This window comes from Rhinichthys klamathensis, unplaced genomic scaffold (genome assembly GCF_029890125.1).
Source record: "Rhinichthys klamathensis goyatoka isolate OS25496 unplaced genomic scaffold, OSU_Roscu_1.1 h1tg000197l_1, whole genome shotgun sequence".
In the NCBI taxonomy this organism is placed as follows: Eukaryota; Metazoa; Chordata; class Actinopteri; order Cypriniformes; family Leuciscidae; genus Rhinichthys; species Rhinichthys klamathensis.
This window is the reverse complement of record NW_026606723.1, coordinates 1,189,513-1,215,680: the sequence shown is the minus strand read 5'-3', so window position 1 is coordinate 1,215,680 and position 26,168 is coordinate 1,189,513. Positions and strand designations below refer to the sequence as shown.

General features: G+C 41.8%; 2 protein-coding genes across 5 annotated transcripts; one reads left to right on the top strand and one right to left on the bottom strand.

The window, feature by feature from the left end:
* Positions 1–436: 436 nt before the first annotated feature.
* lmbrd2b (LMBR1 domain containing 2b) lies at positions 437–16,208 on the bottom strand. Of its 2 annotated transcripts, none has more exons than XM_056262989.1 (18): positions 16,116–16,208; positions 14,565–14,782; positions 14,368–14,480; positions 14,181–14,279; positions 12,237–12,404; positions 11,950–12,160; positions 11,739–11,813; positions 11,539–11,652; positions 11,284–11,467; positions 11,032–11,213; positions 9,946–10,079; positions 9,735–9,840; positions 9,543–9,640; positions 9,312–9,415; positions 1,882–1,928; positions 1,696–1,810; positions 1,458–1,584; positions 437–894 (listed from the first exon to the last, which is right to left on the bottom strand). In XM_056262989.1, the coding sequence occupies exons 2-18, from the start codon at positions 14,736–14,738 to the stop codon at positions 831–833; spliced, it is 2,115 nt and encodes a 704-aa protein (XP_056118964.1). In that variant the 5' UTR covers positions 14,739–14,782; positions 16,116–16,208; the 3' UTR covers positions 437–830. The 2 variants fall into 2 exon arrangements, with proteins under 2 accessions (XP_056118964.1, XP_056118965.1); XM_056262990.1 differs by having other exon boundaries at positions 16,028–16,173.
* Positions 16,209–17,552: 1,344 nt separating this feature from the next.
* Positions 17,553–25,914, top strand: si:ch73-112l6.1 (uncharacterized). 3 transcript variants are annotated; one of them, XM_056262988.1, is made up of 11 exons: positions 17,596–17,681; positions 18,810–18,905; positions 18,991–19,044; positions 19,185–19,451; positions 19,540–19,855; positions 20,651–21,416; positions 21,518–21,700; positions 22,445–22,782; positions 23,186–23,436; positions 23,533–23,739; positions 25,426–25,914. In XM_056262988.1, exons 3-11 carry the CDS (start codon positions 19,004–19,006, stop codon positions 25,868–25,870), a joined length of 2,814 nt encoding a protein of 937 aa, XP_056118963.1. In that variant the 5' UTR covers positions 17,596–17,681; positions 18,810–18,905; positions 18,991–19,003; the 3' UTR covers positions 25,871–25,914. The 3 variants fall into 3 exon arrangements, with proteins under 3 accessions (XP_056118961.1, XP_056118963.1, XP_056118962.1); XM_056262987.1 differs by having other exon boundaries at positions 19,182–19,451; XM_056262986.1 differs by having other exon boundaries at positions 17,553–17,681; positions 18,991–19,451.
* Positions 25,915–26,168: the final 254 nt, after the last annotated feature.

Sequence of the window (26,168 nt, the reverse complement as noted above, 5' to 3'; positions counted from 1 at the left end):
GAGATGCTTATAAGTCTGGAAAACCAGCCCACAAGTACATGTTGTAACCCCGTTTTTTAAACAATCAGAGTGCGTCCTCAAAGCTATTTCAACAGTTTTGCCTATTCTGAATAAGTGACAAAAATGACAATGCTAATTACAAATGGTCTATCTGACATTCATCCACAAGACTAGTGCTAAAATAAGGTCACATAGGTAACTTCATTATAAATGAGATGTACAAGGTCTAAATAATAACAGTTATGTGAAACAAGAAAAGCAGCAGGTTATGTGTCTAAAATCAAAAGAAATAAATTATACAACTTTATGTACCATAAATATATAAAAGAATAGAAATAATGGAAAAAATACTTAAAACTAAATTACACCAGGACTTAATTAAATTATATATATATATATATATATATATATATATATATATATATATATATATATATATATATATATATATATATATATATATGTGAGATGAAAAACAGCTAAATCCTGTCTGTCTGTAGTACCTTTCATGGCTCAGTGTTTCGACTGTTCAACTTTACATTAACTTGGACTCATTTCTTGAAATGGATTAAAGAAACTGAGCAACAAAACAAAAAAACCCATTTGTCACATGCAGCAGTCTGAATGCCTGGCACTTCAAAATGAGTGTGTGCATTTCTCTATGTGGCTGCCAGTTTATCAGGACGCATGCAGATAACTACACTGCATTGCAGGATACAGGAAGTTGAAGATGTTTGAAAAGAGAGGAACAAACCACACCTTAGAGAGTGTTTTTAGAGGTAAAATTCATCTTATTTCCCCTAGACAGTGTTTTTGACCAAAAAGAGACATTAAACATCATCAAAGATTCGGCTTCGAGAAGACGACATTGAGAGGTACCTTCCACCAGCATGTCTGTGGGAGAAAGAAACAGACATGTGAGCGCACAAGATAAACCTCGTGACAATAGAGTGCTGTAGGTTCCATCATCCCCAAAGTCAATGGGTTTCTTGAATGGGTTCACACCTGAAAAAGTGTGTGGTTAACACAAGCTCAAGATATTTTTACGTTTTATTCTACGACACAAAATACCTCGGTAATAATGCCTTGTGATTTTTTAAAAGATTTTCCTTGCTGACAAGCAGCTAAATGGAACTACACAGGGCCACTGAATATCAACACACCGAACAGGAAAACTCATCTACTCACTAGTCCACTTTTACAGCTTAGTGAAGACCGTGCTGTAGTTTATAGCCTATGTTTAGCTCTTTACATCTGCCGATTGCATTTAGGTTTATTTGTGAAGATTATCATGATGAACAAAATGTGTGAGAATCATAAACTTTTGTTGGTCACAGAGCTTATTTTTGCCAATAATCCAAAAGCCAATTGAAAAGGGGAACTAGGGTGATGCTAACTTCCGAGTTGGCCAACAAAATTCTGTCATGCCCACAGCCCTCAATAAAACTCGATCTAACCTGCCAGGGTCAGATTGCAAAGGGTCATCAGTAAGTGTCTCAGCATTGAAGTCCAATGGCTCAGCGTCTTGCAACAACTCAATGCTGTCTCGCCCTGACTGGTTGCTGCTACGCGTGTACTTGGCCTCTGTGAAGAAAAAAGAAAAAAGGATGAAATTCAAATTCTTGGAATTCACTTAATAACAAACACCCTATTAGAACACTACAGGACACACGTCTTATTGGGCATTAAACATACGTCGGTTTGTGTTTGAATTTAGGGTTTCGCCGTAGTTGGTTTCCTTCATCTCAGACATGGAGGTTCGGTTTCTGGCAGCAGTATCATCTCGCTGAACATAACGCTCTCTCCATTCCTGTCACAGGGAAACATATATTTACACACTGGGATAATCAGACGCAGTATGAATTATAGAAATAATCTTACTCTTCGTCTGTTTTCCCCATCTTCTATTCTTTGCCGTTTTCTTCTTTCTGTAGAAAAGACAGCAAAATAAGTCACATACATTTCCTTGATTAATGTTGACCGTTCACCGTTTTAACTGTCAATGTTTGTGTCAGTGGTAACTACCCCTCTGACGCACGAGGTTTTCACCACTGCAGATAGTAGAGCTGTAGCAATGAGGAAAAGTGATTCCTGTTTGAATCACCATTTATTTCTGTTTACATCTAACCATAGCAACCACAGGAGACCATTTGACTTTGTTTTTAAACTACCGGTCGAACATTTTGATACGCTTCAAATGACATCTTTCTCATTTTGAAAACCATTTGAAAATAAATTGGGCTTATGTGAATTTCTTAAAAAAATCTTAAGAAACTCCTTTTGAACAGTAGTATATATATATAAATATATAAAGTCAAGTCAAAGTCCGGACTTGAATCCCATTGAACAAATTTGGGATTTAGTGGATTCAACAGTTTTATCAAAAGCAAGTCTTTGGGAACAACTAGAAACTATTTGTATGTCAATAACATCAGAGACAGTGGAAAAGTACTGTACATAAAAACAATGCGAGTAAGAATGCAAGATGTTTTCAAGGCCAAAGGACGGGATTCAAAATATTATGTTTTTTAGTTAGTTATTATTATTATGTGTGAAAGATTATTTAGTTGTTTCAGTTTGTTGTTTTTAACAACTTTTTGACAGATTCCTAAAATATTTGTTCCCTTTCGAACGGTCACTTCGTATTGCGTAGCTATACGCAGTGGGGAAACTCCTTTTCCTCGATTTACTGAAACCTATATGTAAAACGCATTTGCAGCTGCACAGCTAGCACACTGAGCGTCTGGCACGCTCATAGGCTGTGCTGCCGCAACTGCACAACCAATGGCGCGGGCGACTCTGACATACAGCCAATGAGCTAGCTCAACGTCAGAGCCCGTCAAGGGGGTGTGGTTTAGCCTATAAAAGACCCCCGAATTCGCCATTATAGCAGATTTTACTCCTTCAGCGACAGTACACATGTCCCTGAGCTTTTTACTGTGAATTCGCCGTCGAACAAGCCTTTCAGCCTGAGCGAGCTTCTCTTCAGCAGACTTCGCCTGCACGTCGATTGTCTCCTGACGCCGTCTCACCTGTGGCTATCCGGCGACATCCTATATCCTTTATATTATTGTGATTTGTTTCAGAATGCCTCGTTCATCCTGCGCCACGTGCGGAGGCCGTCTGCACGAGGCAGACCAACACGAGAGCTGCATTTCCTGCTTGGGTGTCGACCACGCGGAGAATGCACTCTCTGCCGGCGGATGTGCGGCCTGCGACTGCATGCCTATCTCCGTGCTGCGCAATCGGCTAGCTCTCTCTCGAGACGGCGATGCCGCTTCAACCACGCTTTCCATTCCGAGGAAGAAGAAGCGTCAACCGGAGGGTATGGAGATTTGTGAACGCACGCCGGCCGCGTCCCCGCGTGCTTCACTTTCTCCGACTCAAACGCCATCACCGGTCCTGTTCACAGGAGACCAACGCCCCCCCCCCCACACGTGGCGGGCCTCGTCTCCTTCGGCGGATCTCTCGAGCGCGACGACAGCATATCCATCGCCGCTTCTGAGGACGAATGGCCGGGCTCTCTCGACCCCGTCACCGCTTCTCAATCCGTGGCCAGTGGATTAGCGACCAGGACGAACTCCGACGCCGAAATGCTTCGGATCCTGACGAAGGCCGTCGCGGACCTCGAGCTAGAGTGGGCCTCGCCCGAGGAGCCGCCTCGTAGTCGACTGGATGGATGGTTTCTGGAGGGGCGCCAGCAGGCCCCGCGTCACAAACCGGCGCCATTTTTCCCCGAGGTCCACGAGGAGCTAACCAAGGCCTGGCGTGCTCCTTACTCAGCACGTGTGGGTTCTGCAGTTTCCGCGACGCTCTCCTCCGTGGATGGCGCAGCGGAAAAGGGTTATGAGTCTTTGCCGCCCCTCGAAGAGGCCGTGGCAGCTCATCTTTGCCCGAGCACTGCAGCTAGCTGGCGAGCTAGAGCCGCTCATCCCAACAAACCCTGCCGAAACACCTCAGCCCTCGCTGGACGCGCGTACTCCGCCTCCGGTCAGGCTGCATCGGCCCTGCACACGATGGCCGTGTTGCAGGTCTACCAGGCCAAACTCCTCCGGTCCATGGACGAGTCTGGCCCGGACCCGGAGACCTTTCGAGACCTGAGGAGTGCTACAGACTTAGCGCTGCGTGCTACTAAGGCTACAGCACAGGCCATCGGAAGAAACATGGCGAGCTTGGTTGTGCTCGAGCGCCATCTTTGGCTTAACCTCACTGAGATCAAGGACGCCGACAGAACGAGGTTTCTCGACGCCCCGGTGTCCAGCTCCGGTCTCTTCGGCCCGGCGGTGAAAGGATTCTCGGAGAGGTACACAGAGGCACAGAAAGCGTCCCAGGTCATGCGACACTTCTTGCCGAAACGGTCGAGCTCCGCGACCAGCAAGCCCAAGCCGCCGCCTTCGCCTCATCCAGCCAAGCCGGTGAAACAGGCCTCTCAGTCCCGCCCTGCGGCTGATAGCCAACGCCAGCTAAGGCCCGCGAAGCGCTACCCGCTCCCCAGGCGTCAAGGCCCTCGACCCAGCGCCGCGGCCGACCAGGTGCCTCCGAAGTCGTCCTAGCACGGAGAGGAAAGAGAGAGGGCTCGTGTCTCGCGCTAGCCGGACCACCCTCGAAAAAGCTGGCAAAACTTCCCACAGCTCCCTGTTCAGTTCAGGCGGCTGGGGATTTTATTATTGTAAACAGGCCCGCAGCAGTGAGCGCGTCTTTGCAAACAAACGCCGTTTTCACGGCGACCCAAATAAAGCACAAAAAGAGTATGTTTCACAATCACATCACACGGGTTCACGGTCCCCCTTCACTAGGCGGCCCCCGCCCTGTTGTAAGACTGAAATCCCCCCGGACAAAGGCCGGTATAATCAGTCAAACACTCAGTATGTGCACAAATCACAGTGTAAGGGTATCAGGTCCCCCTATGTTAGGCGGTCCCCCCCATTCAGTGTGTCAAGCCCTAGCCACACGGGTGATGGCCTGGCAAGCCATCCCCGGTGTGTCGAGTTGGGTCATAAACACTATAAAGCGAGGCTACTCGCTCCAATTCGCTCGCAGGCCCCCGAAATTCCAGGCGGTTATCGAGACATCGGTGAGAAGCGGCGTGGGTCACGTGCTTCGCACCGAAGTTCAGAATTTATTAGCAAAAGGAGCGATAGAGTCAGTCCCTCCCGCGCTAATGTATTCGGGGTTTTACAGCCGCTATTTTCTAATTCCAAAGAAAGACGGCGGGCTCAGACCCATACTAGATCTGAGACGTTTGAACAGGGCTCTCATGAGACGGCCGTTCAGAATGTTAACACTCAAACAAATTCTCGCGCAAGTTCGCCCGGGGGATTGGTTTGTTTCAATGGATCTGAAAGATGCATACTTTCATATTCAGATCGACCCTCGTCACAGGCCATTCTTGAGATTCGCCTTCGAGGGGAGGGCATATCAATACACCGTTCTGCCGTTCGGTCTGTGTCTGGCACCCCGTACATTCACGAAATGTATGGATGCAGCGCTTTCCCCGCTAAAAAGCCAGGGTGTGCGTGTGCTGAATTATCTCGACGACTGGCTGGTGCTAGCGCAGTCGAGAGACGAACTAATAGTTCACAGGGATTTGATTCTCGGCCATTTAAAATGCCTGGGTCTCACAATCAATGTTGCCAAAAGCGAACTGAACCCCAGCCAGACTGTGGTCTTTCTGGGAACGGTTTCAGACTCGGTGACAATGAAAGCGCGGCTCACTCAGGAGCGCGCGCTCTCTGTGCAGACACTGGCAGCCGCATTCAGGGCGCGCGAGCACGCGCCTCTGAAGAGGTTTCAGAAACTGCTTGGTCTAATGGCAGCCGCATCATCAGTACTCCACATGGGATTACTGCGCATGCGCCCGCTGCAGCACTGGCTGAAACGCCGTGTGCCAACCCATGCATGGCAGTCAGGCAGCCTGCGCATTATGGTGAATCACGGGTGTTTAAGAGCACTGATTCCCTGGCGGGCTCAGGACTGGTACCACAAGGGGGTGACCATGGGGGTAGTTTCCAGGAGGAAGGTGGTTTTTACAGACGCATCCAACCTGGGTTGGGGAGCGCTGCACGAGGGCAAGCCTGCCTCCGGCCTCTGGTCGAGCACGGAGCAGAACTTACATATCAACTGTCTGGAAATGAAAGCAGTTGGTTTGGCCCTGAAAGCATTTCTGTTAAACCTCAGGGGTCACCATGTCCTGGTCCGTACGGACAACATGTCAGTGGTGGCCTACATAAATCGCCAGGGTGGCATCAGGTCGGGCAACCTGTATGCTATGGCGAGGGACCTCCTCCTATGGGCACAGGCCAACCTGAGCTCCCTGAGAGCAGCGCACATCCCGGGCGTCCAAAATCTGGGCGCGGATATGCTCTCACGGGGCAACACTCCCCTAAGCGAGTGGTCTCTGAACCCTCAGACGGTCAGTCTGATATGGGAGAGATTCGGCGAGGCCGAAATCGACCTTTTCGCCTCGAGAGCCAACACCCACTGCAGGGTGTTTTTCTCGAAGAACAGGGACGCGCTGGCCCATCCCTGGCCCAACCGCCCCCTTTATGCTTTCCCCCCCATCTCGATGGTCCCACAAGTCATCGAACGGGTCAGGGAGAGCGGATGCCCAGTCCTTCTGGTGGCTCCTCTCTGGAAATCCAGACCATGGTTTCCGGAGCTGGTTCAGCTGTCAGACACGGTCCCCTGGCCCGTTCCAATGAGGAGGGACCTCCTCACACAGGCCAAAGGGACGATATGGCACCCCCGACCCGATTTATGGGCCCTCCATGTGTGGCCCCTAAACGGGTACCCGGGGGCCTTCCTGACAAGGTCTTAGGCACTATCTCTGAAGCAAGGGCCCCGTCTACTAGGCGTCTGTATGCTTTGAAGTGGTCGGGTTTTTCCAGCTGGTGCTCGAAAAATCGAGTTGACCCAGAGTCATGTGAGGTATCGGTGGTACTCTCCTTCCTGCAGGAGCTACTGGACGCGGGCCGCACCCCGTCCACGCTCAAAGTTTATGTGGCAGCCATCGCAGCGCATCATGCGTTGGTGGCTGGTCAATCACTGGGAAGAAATGACCTGGTAGTAAGATTTCTGAAGGGCGCTAGGAGAATTAACCCCTCCAGGCCCCCATCAGTACCTCCCTGGGACCTCTCCACGGTCCTCAGGGCCCTGAAGGGGCCGCCTTTTGAACCGCTCCGGTCGGTGGGTCTAAAACCACTCTCGCTCAAGACTGCTCTCCTGTTGGCATTGGCATCTATCAAGCGAGTGGGAGATCTGCAGGCCCTTTCTGTGAGTCCGGCATGTTTGGAGTTTGGAGCGGATGACTCCAGAGTCATTCTCAAACCCAGGCATGGTTACGTACCCAAGGTGCTCTCAACGCCGTTTAGAGCGCAAGTTATCACGCTATTAGCCCTTCCCCCTTCTGCCGAGGATGGGGAGGTTAATCTTCTCTGCCCTGTCAGGGCGCTGAGAGTCTATCTGGAGCGTTCTGCGTCTTTTAGACAGTCAGAACAGCTGTTTGTCTGCTTTGGTGGCCGATCTAAGGGTGGTCCAGTTACCAAACAAAGACTGTCTAGATGGATAGTGGATGCCATTTCTATGGCTTATACTTCAGTGGGTCAGGTTTGCCCTATAGGTGTCAGGGCCCATTCGACTAGAGGCATGGCCTCGTCATGGGCTTGGTCATCTGGGTTTCCCATTCAAGATATTTGTGAGGCGGCCGGCTGGTCCTCGCCTTCCACATTTATGAAGTTCTATAATATGGAGGTGCCTTCCCTGCAGGCGAAGGTTCTTTCAGTATGATTAAGACTCGATGCTGTCTGGTCTTGTCTACAAAAAATTACTGTGCATAATCACATACATACATATATAAAACCCGCTTAGGCTGGTTATGAATTGTACTAATAATCCTGACAGTGTCGGGGTTTGTTAGTATATTCTGTTGGTTGTTACTGACTCTTATATATTATTCAGGCCTGACAGTGTCTGGTCTGTTATATATATATATTCTTATATTGGGTTCTGGCTTGTTCTGTTAGCTCAGGGGGCCTGAGTTGCAGTGCAACCAGTTACTAAGGGTGCGGCGTTTTACAGGGCGTCCCCACTGCGTATAGCTACGCAATACGAAGTGACCGTTCGAAAGGGAACTACTCGGTTACTATCGTAACCTCAGTTCCCTGAGAGAGGGAACGAGTATTGCGTAGCCGGCCGCACTTAGTAACGGGTGAAGTTGTTGCTTCAGTCGTATAAACCTGCTATAATGGCGAATTCGGGGGTCTTTTATAGGCTAAACCACACCCCCTTGACGGGCTCTGACGTTGAGCTAGCTCATTGGCTGTATGTCAGAGTCGCCCGCGCCATTGGTTGTGCAGTTGCGGCAGCACAGCCTATGAGCGTGCCAGACGCTCAGTGTGCTAGCTGTGCAGCTGCAAATGCGTTTTACATATAGGTTTCAGTAAATCGAGGAAAAGGAGTTTCCCCACTGCGTATAGCTACGCAATACTCGTTCCCTCTCTCAGGGAACTGAGGTTACGATAGTAACCGAGTAGTTTTCTCTTTATTATGACAGGTGGTCTAATAAATTGGTTAAAGGGATAGTTCACTTCAAAATGAAAATTCTGTCATCATTTTGTGAAATAAGGGGCAGGATTAAAAAAGCTAATTGCTTCCGCCTGCTCCTTCTTAAACTAATCCTTTTATTTATTTATTTTGTTTTTTTGTTGTTAAATTGATTGTTTGTGCTGTATTTTGTGGTTTTAAAATTTTGTTTTGCTGATTGTTTGAGATAAATAAATAAATAAATATACATACTCACCCTCAAGTTGACTTCCATAGTATTTTTTCTTTCTACTATGGAAGTCAATGGGTCCAGTCAACTGTTTAGTTACTGACATTCTTCAAAATATCTTCCTTTGTGTTCAGCAGAAGAAAGAAATTCATTCAAGGTTTGAAACTACTTGAGGGTGAGTATATGATGACAGAATTTTCATTTTGAAGTGAACTATCCCTTTAAGCACTATATATATATATATAGTGCTTTTTGAAGCTTACAGTTCAAAAGTTTGAGGTCAGTATTTTTATTCCAAGAAGCATATTATAATAATCTCTAATACCAACTGGGACTGAAGTAATGGCTGTTGAAAATTCAGCTTTGCGATTACATGAATAGTTTATGTTTTAAACTATATTAAAATAGAAAACAGATATTTAAAATTTTAATTTAATTTGATCAAATAAATGCAGCCTTGTTAAGCAAAAGAGACTTCTTTCAAAAACATTTTACTCACACCAAACATGCATTCTATATTTACTGTGTATATACTATTGACCTCTGCGCAGGAGTTCTCTGCCTTCATCTATGAGGTCAGAAGTCAATTCGTTCTCTCCCATGAACTGCTGGAAACCCAGGAGGTTCAGACAACGTGTCCCAAGACTGGACAGAAAGTGAAAAAAAAATGTTTTCAATTAAATTAGTCAGAAACTACAACATAACATCTGACACGTAATACCCATTACACATGAAATTCTGTCTGGTAATTCATAGATAATATTAGACACACCTGAAGAATGTAGCAATACAAAGAATGACAATCAGCATGGGGTAATATATGTAGAAGCCGTTGGCAATGAAGGACAGGACCCGCATGGAACCCATGATCTACAACATTAGAGAAGGTTCATTTAATGCTTAATAGTACATTCAGCCTTTGAAGCCTTGTTCTCTAAATTTCATTTAATGGTAAAAGACTTACAGAGGTGTATGCCGTCTGCTCCTTTGCTTGGTGGGATATGGCAGAATCCATGTGAATCAGTCCCAGGAAGTTTAGACAAAGTGGTGGAGTCAAGCGGCAAAAAAGCCTAGTAAACAACACACAGGCTTTGTGCTTTATCAGAGAAAGACTAAAGGCAGAGTTTACTGACAATACAAGTTTAATACACTCAATACTGCTATGCAAAACATACATGCCACTGAACTGCAGGCTGTAGGCATCGGTTTGGTGATGTGAGGCCAGGTAGTAGTAGTTGAAGACTCGGATGCGAAACACAGTGGAGTAGACGCAGGTGCAGAGGAAAAAGATTGTAATGAAGCACGCCATCTACAGGCCAAAAATGACAATATTAGCTTATGTTTCAGCTAATCTCACCAGGTCAGACTATCAGTAAACTCTAAGTTTTGGTGTATTGTAGCCAGGAGTAGGCAACATTGACACAAAGTGAATAAAATAAGTAAAAAATAGATCAAATAAAATCATATATTAAAATAATTTAATTTAACTATTTTATTTAAGAAGAAAAGATAAGTTCAAACTTCTGATGTCTTTACATTTATTTTCTAATATAACAAAGTGTACATATATACTGTATATAGATACATTTTAAATAATTATAAAATTAAAACCTTTGAAAGAAATTAATACTTTTATTCAGACGGGATGCATTAAATTGATCAAAAATGTCAGTAAAGACTTTTATTATGTTACATAAGATTTATATTTCAAATAAATGCTGAAAAATAAATTCAACAAAAATATTAAGCTGAACAACTGTTTTCATCATTGATAATAATGTTTCTAAGCACCAAATCATCATATTAGAATGATTTCTGAAGGATCATGTGACACTAAAAACTGGAGTAATGATGCTAAAAATCACAGGAATAAATTACATTTTAAAAATATATTAAAATAAAAACATTTTAAAATAATTTAAATCGTAATTTTACTATATTGCCTTGGTAAGCATAAGAGAGTTTTATAAAAAAAATATATTAAATCTTACCAACCTCAATCTTTTGAACGGTGATGGACATAATTGAGTTTATTGACGTTACCTCTCCCATCTATATTTTTATCCATTTACTATATTATCTCCCAGCTCTAATCTGCTAAATGTTGCTTAAGGCATGGAGATATAAAAATGTAATAAACATTAACATCTTGACTTTCTCTAAAGTTGCTTTGAAACAATTTGTATTGTGAAAAGAGCTATACAAATACATTTGACTTGACTATTCACTTTTCTTAGATTACAGAGCTCAAGCAGACTCACCTCAATGTACAGGTAGTTGTAATCTCTCTCAGCAAGCTGGATGAACACAGCAAAGAGTGACAGAACGGGACGAGTACTGAAGAAAGTGCACTCAGACCAAACCACAGCCACCGAAAAGAGTGACAGAACCACTGCCAGTATACGGTAAAACCACTGCTTCAGCAAACACTCCCAGTACCACTCTGATGAAGGAAACAAAGGAGTAAAAGCAGGGTCAAAAGTGACACTTGTTTATCTAGATCTATTACCTACCTACTGTGGGAGTATAAATATAGCGTCTGAACCAGCCTACAGGTTCTGGAGGGGCAAAGCTGTGAACGAACTGCCGAGAGGTGCTGGTTTCGTTCTTGGCAACGTCCTCGAGATGTAAAGCCTGTTCCAGCAATATCTGCCACTGAACTCGTGTGCGATTGTGCCGCTGCACTGCGTAGATCACCTGAGAAATCAGCTGTCAGTATTATCCTCGATCAAAATTCAGAAAACACAGAGAGAACACCTGAGCGGTACCTGCTTGTGTAGTTTCGAAAGGCTTCTTTCAGAGGGATATGCGTTTTGTTTATCATCGAAATCCTCATAGTCATCCATGTTCCTGCCCATTTTCTCCTGATATTCAACTGGGCACTAAAAATAAAAAGCAGGTTTCAACTAAAAAGAGTGGCACGGTTACTTCAAATCACATACATAAAAATGCACTGTCGTCCTCTCACCTTTCGGAGAATGGTGTCTACGTTCTTCCTTAATGGATGATTATATTTGATCGATTCATTGATTTTTCTCACTTCCTATGATAAAAATACAAGACACAATATTGGCTGAATGGACTCAGATCTGACATAACCTTTCAAAGACCAGCTCATCCGGACTTATATATTGCAAACGGATGTTTATTTACAGCGTATAAACACACATGGCTTTCACCTCCATGACATCTTCTAGGTTCTCCTCTGAATCGGCCTTCTCTGTCATGAGCTTGGCTGCTTTGAAGTAAGTCTTGATGAGAAGGTGACCCTGGCATGAGGACTCCCAGTACGAGCGGGGGATCTCGACCAGGCCGTAGCCCAACAGCAACACTAGAAGAAACAGACCCCAAGTGTTGGCCGCAGTGATGCCGATGGTTTGCAGCTCATACCTGGTGAAGTCATACAGAAAAGAAGAGTCAGTATGAACAGAACATTGTGAAGAATTTTCTGGGTTGGTTTACAGACCAGGAGAGGTGCCACTGAGGATGCACAGCCACATAGATGAGAAGAGAGCCGAAGATGAAAAGGTATGTGCCATAGTAGATTGCATTCTCAATCAGGGCCGTCTTGATCTTTCCAGTAATGGAGAATCCTCCAGAGCGGGCATATGACTGCATGAATGGCAGAAGGAGCCTTAGAAGAGAAAACACCATTATTAATCACTATTCTTACAGGTAGCACATTCATGAGCAGACATAATACAGCATAGTTATTTATGCATTGTTTAAACCAAAGGTTTTTAAAAGGGAGTGCTCGAGGGCCCAGAAAATCTGTGAATTGTTTTTTGTGAATAGTGCTATGCAAATAAATTTGGAAGAAAACCCCCCCTGAAATTTACAAATAATATTTTCTAATAATAATTATAATTTGATTTTAATTTGGCTCTAATACAATATAAACCAGTTAAAACAGCCAATTTAAAAGTCATCCTTTCTGTTATCACAATTACTATTAGTTAAAATAGGCCTTTATACATGAAAGTAAAAAAAGTATATATTTTGGAGTCCATGGCATCAAAACTTTTTAAAACCCCTGTTTAAACCACACAATAGACTAAGGCTGCACACAAATGTTATGATTATATATCAATATGACTGTTATTATTACTAAAACATTTTGAACAAAATAATAAACATTACTATTATTATTATATTTCACTGTAAAATAAAAATTTGAAATTAAGAAAAAAAAACATTTTTATTTTACAGTACAACTATAAAATTACAATACTAATATTTATGGTTGCCTTAAAGGATTAGTTCCCCCCAAAATTAAAATTATGTCATTAGTTACTCACCCTCATGTCGTTCTAAACCCATAAGGTAAGACTTTCGTTTATCTTCGGAACACATGTGAAGATATTTTTAATGAAATATGAGAGATTTCTGTCCCTCCATTGACAGCTATGCAACTACCACTTTGAGGCCTCAAAACGTTTATAGAGATCGTAAAACTAATCATATGAATCAGGCTGTTTAGTGCATATTTTCTGAAGAGACACGATCGTTTTATATGATGAATTTAGGCTTTTATTGACAAAAATTAATCAGCGAACATAAACAGAAGCTCAACCACATTGCTTTGCAAGAACAAATCTTATTGGTTCTTGAGGAAGCTCAAACGTGCTGCGCAACACGAGAACGAACCTCATTGGTTCTCACATGTCAAGCGAAGAAGCTTGAGCTTCCGTTTACCACAACTGATGTGTGGTGAATGTTTATGTGAATAGAAGATCTGTTCATCAAATAAAGCGATCGTGTCTCTACTCTCTACAGAAAATTTGGACAAAACTGCTCAATTCATATAGATTAAATTTACGATCCCTTTATGAACTTTTTGAAGCGTTAAAGTAGTAGTAGTAGTTATATCTTCATTTGTGTTTCGAAAAGGAACAAAAGTCTTACGGGTTTGGAATGACATGAGGGTGAACTAACCCTTTAATTTCTTAATTTTCAAACATTTAACCATCGAGCTTGTATTTCTGTGGAAAACCAGGAGCCCTTAAATTTTCTCTTTTTTTTGACACGTTGGGAAAAGGGTTGGTGCAATGTTGCATTCCCAAATGTCTGCTCCCAAACAGATGCAGAGATGAGTTTGCAGGGAGCAGCATTTACTGCAAAGCTAGCCGTTCTCTGAGACACTGAAAACAGTAGATCATGAGCTGATTGTGTGTAAATTAACATGAGCGGCACTACACCCTGAAACACGCAGTTCATGTATTTATTTAATTAAGCCTTTGCAATCTAAAAATAGCACTTTGCCAAATAGCTATTTTGTTTTCATTTCAATTACTTTTGCAGCACTACAATAGACTGACTTGAGTAGTAACAGTGACAAATAATTATCAGGAAGATTTAAGATGCCAAGATCTTTAAGATATCAAGTTTAAAAAGGGCAAAGCTTTCTCACCAAGTAAGACACTGTGAGGTCCAATAAACAACCCTCCAGAACACTGGCATGATGCCATCTGGAATGTAGCTCCATGGTTTATAGCACACATGTTCAGTGCTACGGGAAAAGGGACAAAATATGTTCACAAACATGCAGAATAACAGTACAATCAGAATAGGCCTAACTGAATAGCTGTTGAATTTACCTTTTACTGGGTGAGACAGAGGTATTTGGAGTCGTCTGGTTTGAAAGGACAGGGCTCACAGAGGGCGTCTGGGCATGTGCTTCCTGATCAATTAAACACTGTTTGTAGATTGTCTGAAAATCAATTGCACAAGCTGTCTGAGTTGCATCAGGAATTAACAGTGCTGTACACATTTATAGAGCGGGAGCCACACTAACCGTGCTGACATCCAGGGGAAGAATGAAGACGATGAGAAAGCACAAATACCAAGCCAGCAGTGTGCCAAAGAGAACCATGCGCTGCTGCTTCTTAAAGTCGCCATAGCGATGCAGGAGAAAGAGAGCCAGGAAAAAGACAACCACAATCTCTATTCCCAGCGCTGCCCCGCTCATAGTGCAGGCCGCACTTCGCTCACTCTTCCTGGGACTGAGAGCAACTGCAAACAGAGAGAGAGAGAGAGAGAGAGAGAGAGAGAGAGAGAGAGAGAGAGAGAGAGAGAGAGAGAGAGAGAGAGACAAAGACCAAATAACATTGGACAAGAAACAGCTAAAGACCACATAAAATGGAAGTTTGGGAATTTTTTATATTTTAGACAAAAAAAACTTAAACTTCTGAGGGAAAAAAAACTACCCACCACAACAACAAAATCTATGCTGACAGAAGACAGTACAGATCTACATAATATACTGACTAATTATGAAAACTGTATTCTAGCAGATTGTTTACGGTGTTATGATATCTTGCATTATTTCAAATACTTTTGAATGTTAAAGTAATTTAATGGGTTACAGACTTAGACTTATAATTTATTTCAATTGATTGATTCAATTGTTGTTTGACATGAATGGAGTGTTTTATATGATTACAAAACAAATGTGCCTTCATGTGCCTAAAAATATATTTTTGTATAAAACGTACGTGACTGAAGTATTCAAGCTATTCATGGCAGCTGACATGCATCTCAGAGACAGAGACCCTTTTGTTTTTCCTCATTTGAGCATAAAGTGTAATTATCTGTAATTGCTGGATTCAGTCATGCCTAACTAATCTCACTATGCAGACAATCAAGTTTGTTTTCTGGGCGTTATGGGAAGTAGTGATGACAAATTCGACTTATTTCCGCGATTCAGTTCTTTTAGGATAGAATCGGTTCTTTTGGATTCGGATAATCAGGTCGTAAACATTTCTACTACACTAATATTAAGTGATTCAACGAATCATTATAAATGCATCAGACTGATTCAGTTCGATTCGTGAACAACTCACTCAGGGCTGCATTTCCAAGCATCAGTATGCTTTTGGAATGCTTACGATGCTTTTAGAAAACAGAAATCGGTTCATCATCATCATCATCATCATCAAACTTTATGCAAGTCTCAGAGTCCAGGTAAAAAGCAAGACAATACATAAAGAAATGTGTTACAAACGATTCAACCAATTCATCAAAAAGATCCGATTTAAAGAATGATTGATTCACAGATATCGGATATCGCTAGAATAAAAATATAAGTTACGCCTGGTAAACACACAAAGCCTGCTACGTTACTTGCAATTCGTTCCTATACACTTTGTTTTGCGTCAAAGTGTGCTTTAATTGCAAACGATCTGTCAAGCACAATCTCCAGCTGATATTTTCTGGGCAGTGCCGCATGTTTTGTTCTGAATCATGGGATGGCCTTACCTCAGATCTGCTTCAGAGAAATATGTGATGCAATAAGCTACCTTATTTCATTTCATAGACAAATCAAGGTGCGTGATGATAAAATTACCTAGACAAAATCCACATTTCACTGATTTCCAGAAAATCACAAACGTCACGCCTCTGACGCATCTAATGGGCGGCGGCTTATTTTCTTCTAGTTTTACAGGCAAGACGCCATAGATGAATATCGCCAACTACTGTGCATAAGAGCAAATAACACTAAAATGCATTATAAAATAGAATTATCAGCAAAAAGAGCAAAATTACAAGTTCAAAATTAAATCCCATGGATACAGTGTCAGTCCCAGTAACAAGGAAAAAAACTAGGCCTGTGAATTAGATGTTTGTGGGCATTTGTTTATTATTCTCATGAGAAAAATTTAACAATATACTATTTTATCGTTTAGTATCAAAAGTAGTATATTAAAACAAAGGCAATATGCACAAAAGTATATATTGCAGAGATGTAGCTTTCTGGGACATTCTGGGGTCACTTGAACTTTTCACAAGAAAGTAACACAAATAAGCATTGCTTAAAATTAATATTGCCTAAAATTAAAGACTAGGTGCACATTTTGTTAAATATTTTCTAATTACAAATTCAGTGACGTGCCTCAGGGACATGACAAAATGCTTGGTGTACGATAGAAATTATTTTATGACACAAAAAAATATTTAAATACAAGAATTATTTGTGTTCATTATAATAGACATAACAAATAAGTATTGTGAAAAGCTTTTAACATTTCGTTTTGGTGAACCACCACTTTGAAAAGTCTGGGGGACTGAAATGTTCCTAAAATTCCAGGAATGACTCTTCTACAAATGAAATGTATTCAAGCAGCTGAGAGGAAATTAGTACTTTGATTCTGCGAAGGGCAAAGTCAGTCCTGTAGGGGGAGCCCTATGCTTAAAAAATATGCTTAAAAAGACAAGAGACCGCTTCGCTTGAACACAAGGGAATGGAAGAGATGCCTTGCCCTTAAATATACTACTGAATGTTTTTTTGCTTTTGTGTTCATCAAGTAATTTGTTAGGTAAATCATTTTTATTGTCAAGGACCCATAAATATTGTGATCCTTTCCTACCTCGCTGAATAAACAACACTCAGAAGAGGTTCAAGTACAGCTCCCACCTATTTTAATAAGGAAAAAAGCTGAAATCCCCCGAAACTGCATGTCAATGTTAAATGTGACAGGCAGTAATAACATCTGCCTGCAACGGTGCATTTCAAGCTGGTCTAATGCGCATGCGCAGTAAAGAGTAAACAAACGAGCGAGCCACTCTCAAAAAATAGCGATTGGCTCTTTTAACTGGAAGGCGGGACTTTTAGTCCTTCATCAAAATACGATTGGCACTTTAAGCTGCAGGGCGGGACTAAATGTTGAGCGCTACGATTTTCCTCATTCACTCCCATAGGAGTGGAAAGTCTCCACTTTTTGCAGTGTCTCTGATTGGCGACGCAGCTCGTGACGTGAGGTCCACAAGCACGATGCTCGCGTGATACGTTAACTTGTCGGGACACAAAACAAAACAGCACAGTCTTATTTGAGAAAACAAATTGAACAGTTCTTGTCGTGAACTGGTTACTGATATATTTGCGTTGTCACTTTTTGATTTAGGCGTCCTCAAGGTAAGACTTGTAAGATTACTATGATGACCCGTTTTCATGTGAGTTTGAAACAATGTTGTTTAACGCGTGCATATTGTTAATAGATGCATATGCGCGAATTATCATGGCGATATGATGTATTAATGCACGGGGTTTTACCTAGTGGTCCACAATTTTGTCTCTTTGCAATCATGACTCGTTAATGAATGAATTAGCAATAACGTTACACATTCCTTGTGACTTTCGTAAGCGTTACTCTAACTAACGGTATTGTAATGTTTTTAGTCATATGTACTTTTAAAATTATACTAACAATAATTACACGTCTTATGTAGCTCTAATATGCATTCTTGAGATTGACTAAAATGACAGTATATTGTCAAAAGTATGTGGACACCACCATATCAGGTTTGTCCATTCCAGTAACTCCTGTGAAAACAAATCTCAGTGCTACACCATACAATGACATTCCAGAGAATTCTGTGCTTCCAACAGTTTAGGGAGGGTCTTCTGTTCCAGCATGACAATGTCCTTGTCCTTGCACTAAGCTAGGCTCTTGTAGAAATTATTTACCGAGTCTGGTGTTGAAGAACTTGACTGCACAAAGCCCAGACCTAAAACCTTCTGAACACCTTTGAATAGATAATAATTGTGTGCATTAGTAATGTACCATTGAAGTTGTTTGTACTGTTTTTGATTTTCATATATTAGTAATGTTATTTGCAATTCTACAAAAATGTAAATGTGTAGTTCTTTTTCATTGGGGCTCGTCTTTTTTTAGTGATGCATCAAAATATTGGCGACTCAAATTATTTGCCTGAAACAGTCAATTAAAGCGTTTAATTAGCGCTTTTCTGATTATGCATTTTGACTGTGTCATTGCATCCGACCCACTTCATCGTGGCCAAAAATTATGCTAGTGTAGCAATATGGGAAATCTATTCGGCTGAAATATTGAGAGGCGGCCTGATGTTACATTTTTATTTTTTTTAAATGACTGAGAACATGACACCCTGGCCTGAACCGCATAAAGAGATCAAGTCCCCGAATTAAAACTATTTTTTAGTTTTGGTTTCCTGGCTAAACGAAAACTTTATTTACAGTTTCTCTGGTTCTGTGCATCACTGATATATTTTTCTTTAACACCAGGTGACTGCGAGTCGATCCTCCTGGCAGCAATAACGCCAACCCTCATCACAAATGGCTCAACAAGCAGTTGAAAAGCTTCCTGATCCTCCTGAAGAAGTAAGTCAAATGGCAGCTGTGGCCCTCATATTGCAGAATAATGAAAACATTTGCATGTTCAACTTCTTTTCTTCGTTTCTCACAGCTTTTACTACCAGATGGTTGGAAGCATACGCTGCCAAAAGAGCAACATCTCTGGGTCAGTAAGGCTCTCTTTACCAAAGATGCATCTGGGAAGTTGACGCTGACTGAACCTCTGCAGCTGTGGTGGTCACCTCCTGGACCCCAGTTGTTGTATTCAAAGCCTCCTCCTTTTCCTGACCCGTTCTTTCATAGCAGGCTGTTCCTTTGGTTGCCCTGTCGCATGTGGGCATACAGGCTAGTGTGCACGAAGCCCAACTGCCGTCGTCTCGGCAATCATTTGAGGCCTTGTGGGTTGTACAACACCGTCCGGAGGGTTTTGGACATGAGAGGGTGGTATTTCATTGTCACAGAGTACCTGGAGTGCTGTTCTTGCAAGAAGAAGATGGCAGGCTGGTCGCAAGACATTCTGGATCAATTGGATCTCATCCATCGTGAGAAATTCCCAGCAGTCCTGACCTACAGGTAGGCTGAGATGTTTGACAACAATCAAAACATTGTAAGGATGTAAAATGCCCAGGGTTTGATTTTTGTGTGTGTCTTTTGTTCAAAGGCTATCTTGTGATAAAGAGTTTGTTAGACTGATGCAGTCTCAGGCACCAGGGAAGAGTGCAACTGCGATGTACCGGCACCTTTGTGTGCGGCATAAGGAGCAGTGGATGGCTCAGGCCACAGAGTACCTCTCTGTATTGAACAAGTTTCAAGATCTCAGCGCAGTTACTGTCAGGGTGCCACAGATGATTCCAGTGCCTTCTCCATCCTTGCTGTTGACGGTATATGCAAAGGATGCACTGACACGGCTCGGAGAGATGAAGGCCAGGGTCACTTCCATCTACGGCTCCATCCTGAAGGTGGCCTCCACCAAGAAGGTGAGAAGACACAACTAAACTTTATGCATTTATTGCAGTATTTTTGTTAATGACATACACTACCATTCAGAAGTTTTAAAAAGTCTCTTATGCTCACCAAGGCTGCATTTATTTGATCAAAGATACAGTCAAAACAGTAATATTAAATTATAAATTAAAACACATGTTATGTTCTGTTTGTATTTATGGTGGTTTGAAAGACCATTTTCAAGGCAAAATTAAATTTAATGACTCTAAAAATGTCATGTGATCAAGTACAAAATATGGAGAACATACTTAACATACACCTTGAATACATGTGAGCATACACATCTTAATCATTAATAATAAACTATCAATGTTAATAGTTATTCATTAATTAATTAATTAAATGGAAGTAACATTTCCTTGTTATAAAAGCGTCAAATTATCTGATATTTTAAGACTTCATTGACCATGACACTGAGTCATGAGGTTCTGCAGGGATCCTCTCTATGATATTATTTCCTTTTTTGTTGGATCACATAAATATTAATAAGAAGTTTTGTTAAAATATTCATATGGTTTAATTATTTCTAAGATTTAATTCAAACTTTTTCTTAACCATGGTGTCAGGGCAGGTTTTATCATCCTGACATTTTTATCATAATGTCAGAATTAATCATAAAATATATATTTATGGAATATTTATGAATTGTTTTTATAGTATTTCTTTTAAAAATAAATGAATAGATCCAGATAAAAAGAGTGTCATTGACCCATATAACACTGAGATTCATCTTACAGCATTTACCAATTCTTTTCATTCACGTTTAGGTCACTAAGAAACAGAATTCAGCTGTGTGGGCCACAAATGTAGGAAATGAGAATGGGCAGGTCCTAATGTGTGTCCTGACCCAAACAGAGGGAGAGGGCCTGCTTCCCATGTGCTCCGGCTTGATGGAACGTTACCGGCGAGCCGGACAACCTCCTCCGCAGATTCTGTACGTGGGCCAGGACTGTTGTTCCACTACGGGCAAGAGCAAAATGGAAGCCATGTTCCACGAGTGGGACCAGCTGGTTGTCAGGCTGGACGCATGGCAGTTTATGCAACGGTTCGCAGCAGGTGTCACTTCAGAAAGCCACCCGCTGTACGGCCCCTTCATGGGACGTCTCTTCTCCTGTATATTTGAGTGGGATGCTGGAGATTTAAAAACACTGCAAGAAGCCAAGCAACATGAGCTGCAACAATCTAAAGATGCCAAAGTAATCGGGAATCTTACTGCCAAAGAGTTACTAAGCCACTGCCGCCACCAGACACGTGAGGCTCAGGTGACCAAGCAGCTCATTGAACAGTTGTTGAAAGACTTCATGGGTGCTACAGACTTCATGGGCAACAAACTGGTGGACCAAGAGAGGATGGAAGCGATCTGGCGAGCCCAACAATGCCATCTTCTGTGTATTCAGGACCCTCCAGGCGTACAGCTTTACAGGAAGGTCAGAGAGGTGACCAGAGGAGGGCTCTTTCTGCCACTGTACCACTGTGCACGTGGTGTAGGATCCCTTGAATCATTCCATCAGCATCTGAACCACTTCATTCCAGGTTTGCTTATCTCACAAATAATGTGTTATTTCTGTGAATTGTCTCAACTTGGATTCAAATGTTTTTTTAACTGCTTTTTTTTTTTTTTTTTTTTTTTTTAGGTACAAGTACAAATGACCTGTACTTCCATGTTTATCTGATAGAAGGGGTAGTTCAGTGGAACAAGGCCCGATCTGTTGCTGTCAATGAAGGCGGTCCGCTGCAGCAATATGCAAACCGTCTGAGCCAGAAGTTTCTAGGCTACAAACTGGTTGAGGATCACAGTAGCCCAGGAGAGTACACTGGTAATGCATGTTTATATTCACAACTGAAAAACTTTTTTTTTTTTTTTTTTACCATGCCGTATATATTTATAAGATGTTTTAAGAACACAAAGAATAAATTAATTCAAAAAGTGTGAAAATAGTATTTTATTGTGTATATTTGAGATGCATAAAATGCTAGCTGTCAATTTAGTTTATTCCAAAATGTCATTTCTACCAACATCATTTTCACCAAAGAATGCTGTTAAACAGCACAATACATCATTTGAGATGTGCTGGAAATGAAACCGGTGGGAATTTGTATTACTTTCAGACAAAAGATGTACATACACTAAAAGTTTCACCAGCAAATGTTTTCAACATTGATAATAAGAAATGATTCTTGTGCAGCAAATCAACATATAATGATTTCTGAAGGATCATGTGACACTGAAGACTGGAGTAATGATGCTGAAAATTCTGCTTTGCCGACACAGGAATAAATTACATTTGAAAATATATTAAAATGAAAACGGTTATTTTAAATTGTAATAATATTAATTGTATTAATATTAATATTACTGGGTTGTTGTTTTTTTACTGTGTTTTTGATCAAATAAATGCAGCTTTGGGAAGCATTCTTTTAGAAACATCAAAAAAATCTTACCGGCCCCAAACTTTTGAACGCTAGTGTATGTTTCTCATGCTGTATTAGTATTTAGTCAATTTTGTCTTGTTTTTGATTATTTTTTTGATTGCTTAATGACCTATATACTGTTTGCACAGGTGAGCTCATAGGGGTGGAGTATCTTTACTCTCAAACCAACAGAGTGTTGGAATTGGACGACATTATGGATCCTGATGCACCTGATGGAAGTGATGATCAGCTGGAGGTTGACCTGGAATATGAGGATTCAGGCTTTGATAACCTTAAGTCACCAGAGTTCTTGGAGTTCAGCCTCAAACCATTTCAGAATCAGGCAGTGCTTCTGCACTCACTTTCCTCTGGCCTCTCAACATCCCAGCCGGATCCAATAGTGTCTTCCACCTCTGGGCCCATAAAGGATGAGCCTTACGCTGCAGACCAGTTCACACCTCAGGGCATCTCACAGGAGGATGATAATGTAAGTGCTGTTCACTGTTAAAAAATAATAATAATTGCCCTGCCCTCTTGAATCACAGATACTAGTAATGAATTAATGAGTGTTGTCTCAGCTAGCTAGTTGTAAGGATTTGCACATGCAGTTTGAAAACAACAACAACATTTGATTGATTGATTGAATGTTATTCATCTTTTTCTTTTTTATTTCTTTTTTTTTAATTTTCATAAAAATATGTTCATAAAAACACATTCACTTGGCACTGGCTAGTTGGCAAAAAAGTTATTTCCCACCCTGTACAAGGCATATATCTGTCCTCTTAACCCAAGTTTGCCACTTATATTGTCTTGATTTTTAAAATGTATTTTCTACCCTTTGTTTGTGCTCTTTTAAGTGTATTATACTTTTTTCTTTTTTTCTTTTTCAGGAAAAGTGCATGGGACCTGATGGTGTTCCTGGGTATGACCATGTTATTAACCTGGCCAACAGTCTGGTTGAGCTTAGAAATCATGGATTTGTCACACAGCAAAAGGTGGACGAGATTGTCACTCTGTGGGATAAGCTATCAGAGCATGACAAGGGTGGTGTCGTCCACCCGGCTCAGCCCAAAAACAAACTGTGCTTTAACAACAGCCATACTGATACCTTTGTGACTCTGTGCATAGATGGTCTGAAGAGGTATGTGTTCCAGACAAATAAAATATCATGCATTTTTAATCTTTATTGAAAGTTTTTAAAAACACCTTTTGTTCCACAAATCTTCTTCAATGTAAGCCGTCTTGTTGCTGCCATTTGCCTGGCTCTCAGCCACATTCACCCTGCCGGTCAGACCATCGCCGGTGTCAGGGTGAACAGGTGGGCTGCCATCCTCCGAGACTACAACATGATTAGAGACATCGTTCAGGACAGCACTGCCATCTCAACCCGGACACGGATACAGATACAGCTGCTTGAGATAAACCAGAGGACATTGTGCCAGTGGTGAGTCAATAATTGATGACTGTTGACTATAAGTAATGGCGCTTTTCCACTTCATGGTACGGCTCAGTACGGTTCGGCTCGGCATGGTTCGGCTCGCTTCGCTTTTCCACTGCGTGGTACGACTCGGCACGGCACGGTTCGCTTTAGCTCGGTTTGCTTTTCCACTGCATTAGTATCACTTTAAAGTGGGTGGGATTATAGTCTGATCGTTATATAGTTTATCCGCTCCTGAGCAACCAATGAGAGGAACATCTGAACTTCGTCCACTGCATGGCCACGATTCAGCCATTTCTTTTTTGGAACTTTTTTTTCTTTCTTTTTTCTTCAAGCAAGTCAAGCAAGTAGTTTTAAAACAGGTGCTACAGCGGTGGCTGTTACTGGCTATTAAAATCTAGCTGGTTTGATGTCTCGCAAATACAATGACGCTGGTAGTGATGATTCTCAATCAGTGATCTGCAGTCTTTTCGTGTCACATTTTAGTATCGGTACGGTACGCTTGGAACCTCAACAGAGGTGGTACCATTTAAAGCGAGCCGAAGCGACCCGTACCGTACCATGCTGTGGAAAAGCGCCACAAGTGAGCCGTACCGTACCGTACCATGCAGTGGTAAAGCCCCAAAGCGTGCCGTACCGAACCGTTCCGTACCGTACCATGCAGTGGAACAGCGCCATAACATTGCACCTACATGTCAATTAAGGCGTAGCGTAAGCTTAGGTAAGAGTGGACGCCTCTCGCAGATCAAACAAATAGGGCTGGGCAACAAACTCAAGCTCCTCCTTTATTTCTCTTTAAAAATTCTCGTTTTAGACTTCTAATTTGTGACCCGTGTTTTGTTTTGCTCTATCCTCTGTGCTTCCGGATTCGTCAATGCGTCATACGTCGGGTCAGAGGTCACTCCTCCACTGGAACTAGACTCGGACTGAAGCTAGTGATTATAGTTTATAAAGTTATAAACATGGATATTTTTCTTACAACACCCATCGCTTTGCTTCAGAAGGCCTTTATTAACCCCCTGGAGCCGTATGGATTACTTTTATGAAGCATGGAAGGGTTCAAAATCCAAGTTATCATTCACTCCCATTTTAAAGCTTGGAAGGGCCAGGATATTTTTCAATAGAACTCTGTGTTTGGCTAAAAGAAGAAAGTCATAGACACCTAGGATGGCTTCAGAGGGTGAGTTTTGGATTTTCACCCAAAAATGAAAATTATGTCACTATTTACTCACCCTCAAGTTGTTCCAAACCTGTATGAGTTTCTTCCTTCTGTTGAACACAAAAGAAGATACTTTTTAGACTGTTGGTAACCAGACAGTTGATGGACCCCATTGACTTTCATAGTAGGGGAAAAAAACACTATGGAAGCCAATGGGTGCCGTCAACTGTCTGGTTACCAGCCGTCTTCAAAATATATTCTTTTGTTTAACAGAAGAAAGAAACTCATACATGTTTGGAGCAACATGAGGGTGAGTAAATGATCACAAAATGTTCTTTTTTTTAAATGAACTATCCCTTTAAGCAGACATCTATTAACACTCTACTGGTTAACATGTAGGTGCAACGTTATTTATAGTCAACAATGTCTAAATAAGACCATCAAAACAAAGTTTTACCGATTATTAATATGCAGTTGTATATTAAATGTATATACATACAGATGAATTACTGTTTCATCTTTTCTGTACATAGGTACAATGCCAGGAAACAGAGGCAAGAACAGTTGGTTTTGCACCAGTGCATTGACCACATGAAGGCTTCTGAACCCCTACTTCCTGTGCCGCACAACGTTCCAGAGCCCCTTCAACATGGACATGTAGGAGATGTAATTAAAGTGGTAATCGGAGGTCCCATGCCTCCTGATGCCCCACTCTTACGGCTACACCTAGAGCAAAGAGCTGCTGTCACCAGACTCCCTAGTCCAACGGTGCCTAGGACCACCGCTTGGCGGCGGAGGAAGGCAGAGGGCAGAGGGTTACCTCTGAAGCGGCTTTGTGAGCAGTATTTGTGTCAAAAGTGTGGCAAACCAAAGACGAAAGAGTTTGGTCACAGCCAGTTCCGCGGAGTCCACTTTTGTGCCAAAGCCTCTGGAAAGACTGTACAGCAGTGGATGGAGGAGATGAGGAGGGCAAAGTGAGCCAACATAAACATTTTCTGGAAAAATAAATAAATAATATATATATATATATACTAAATATATATTAATATAATGTTTTATTATTTGTAAATTCCATTGTTTTATATATATTTTGTTTTTAAATACTTTTAAAGTGATCTAGGTAATAGCCAATTTTTTTAAATTGTTTTTCACTTACCGGTATGTCATTGAAATGGCAATAAAGGCCTTTTTATTCTCTTCTCTGTGATTTTTTTCTTTTCTTCCATAAAAGGACACATTTAACATAGGGATGGGTATGGTTATACTGCTTATCGAT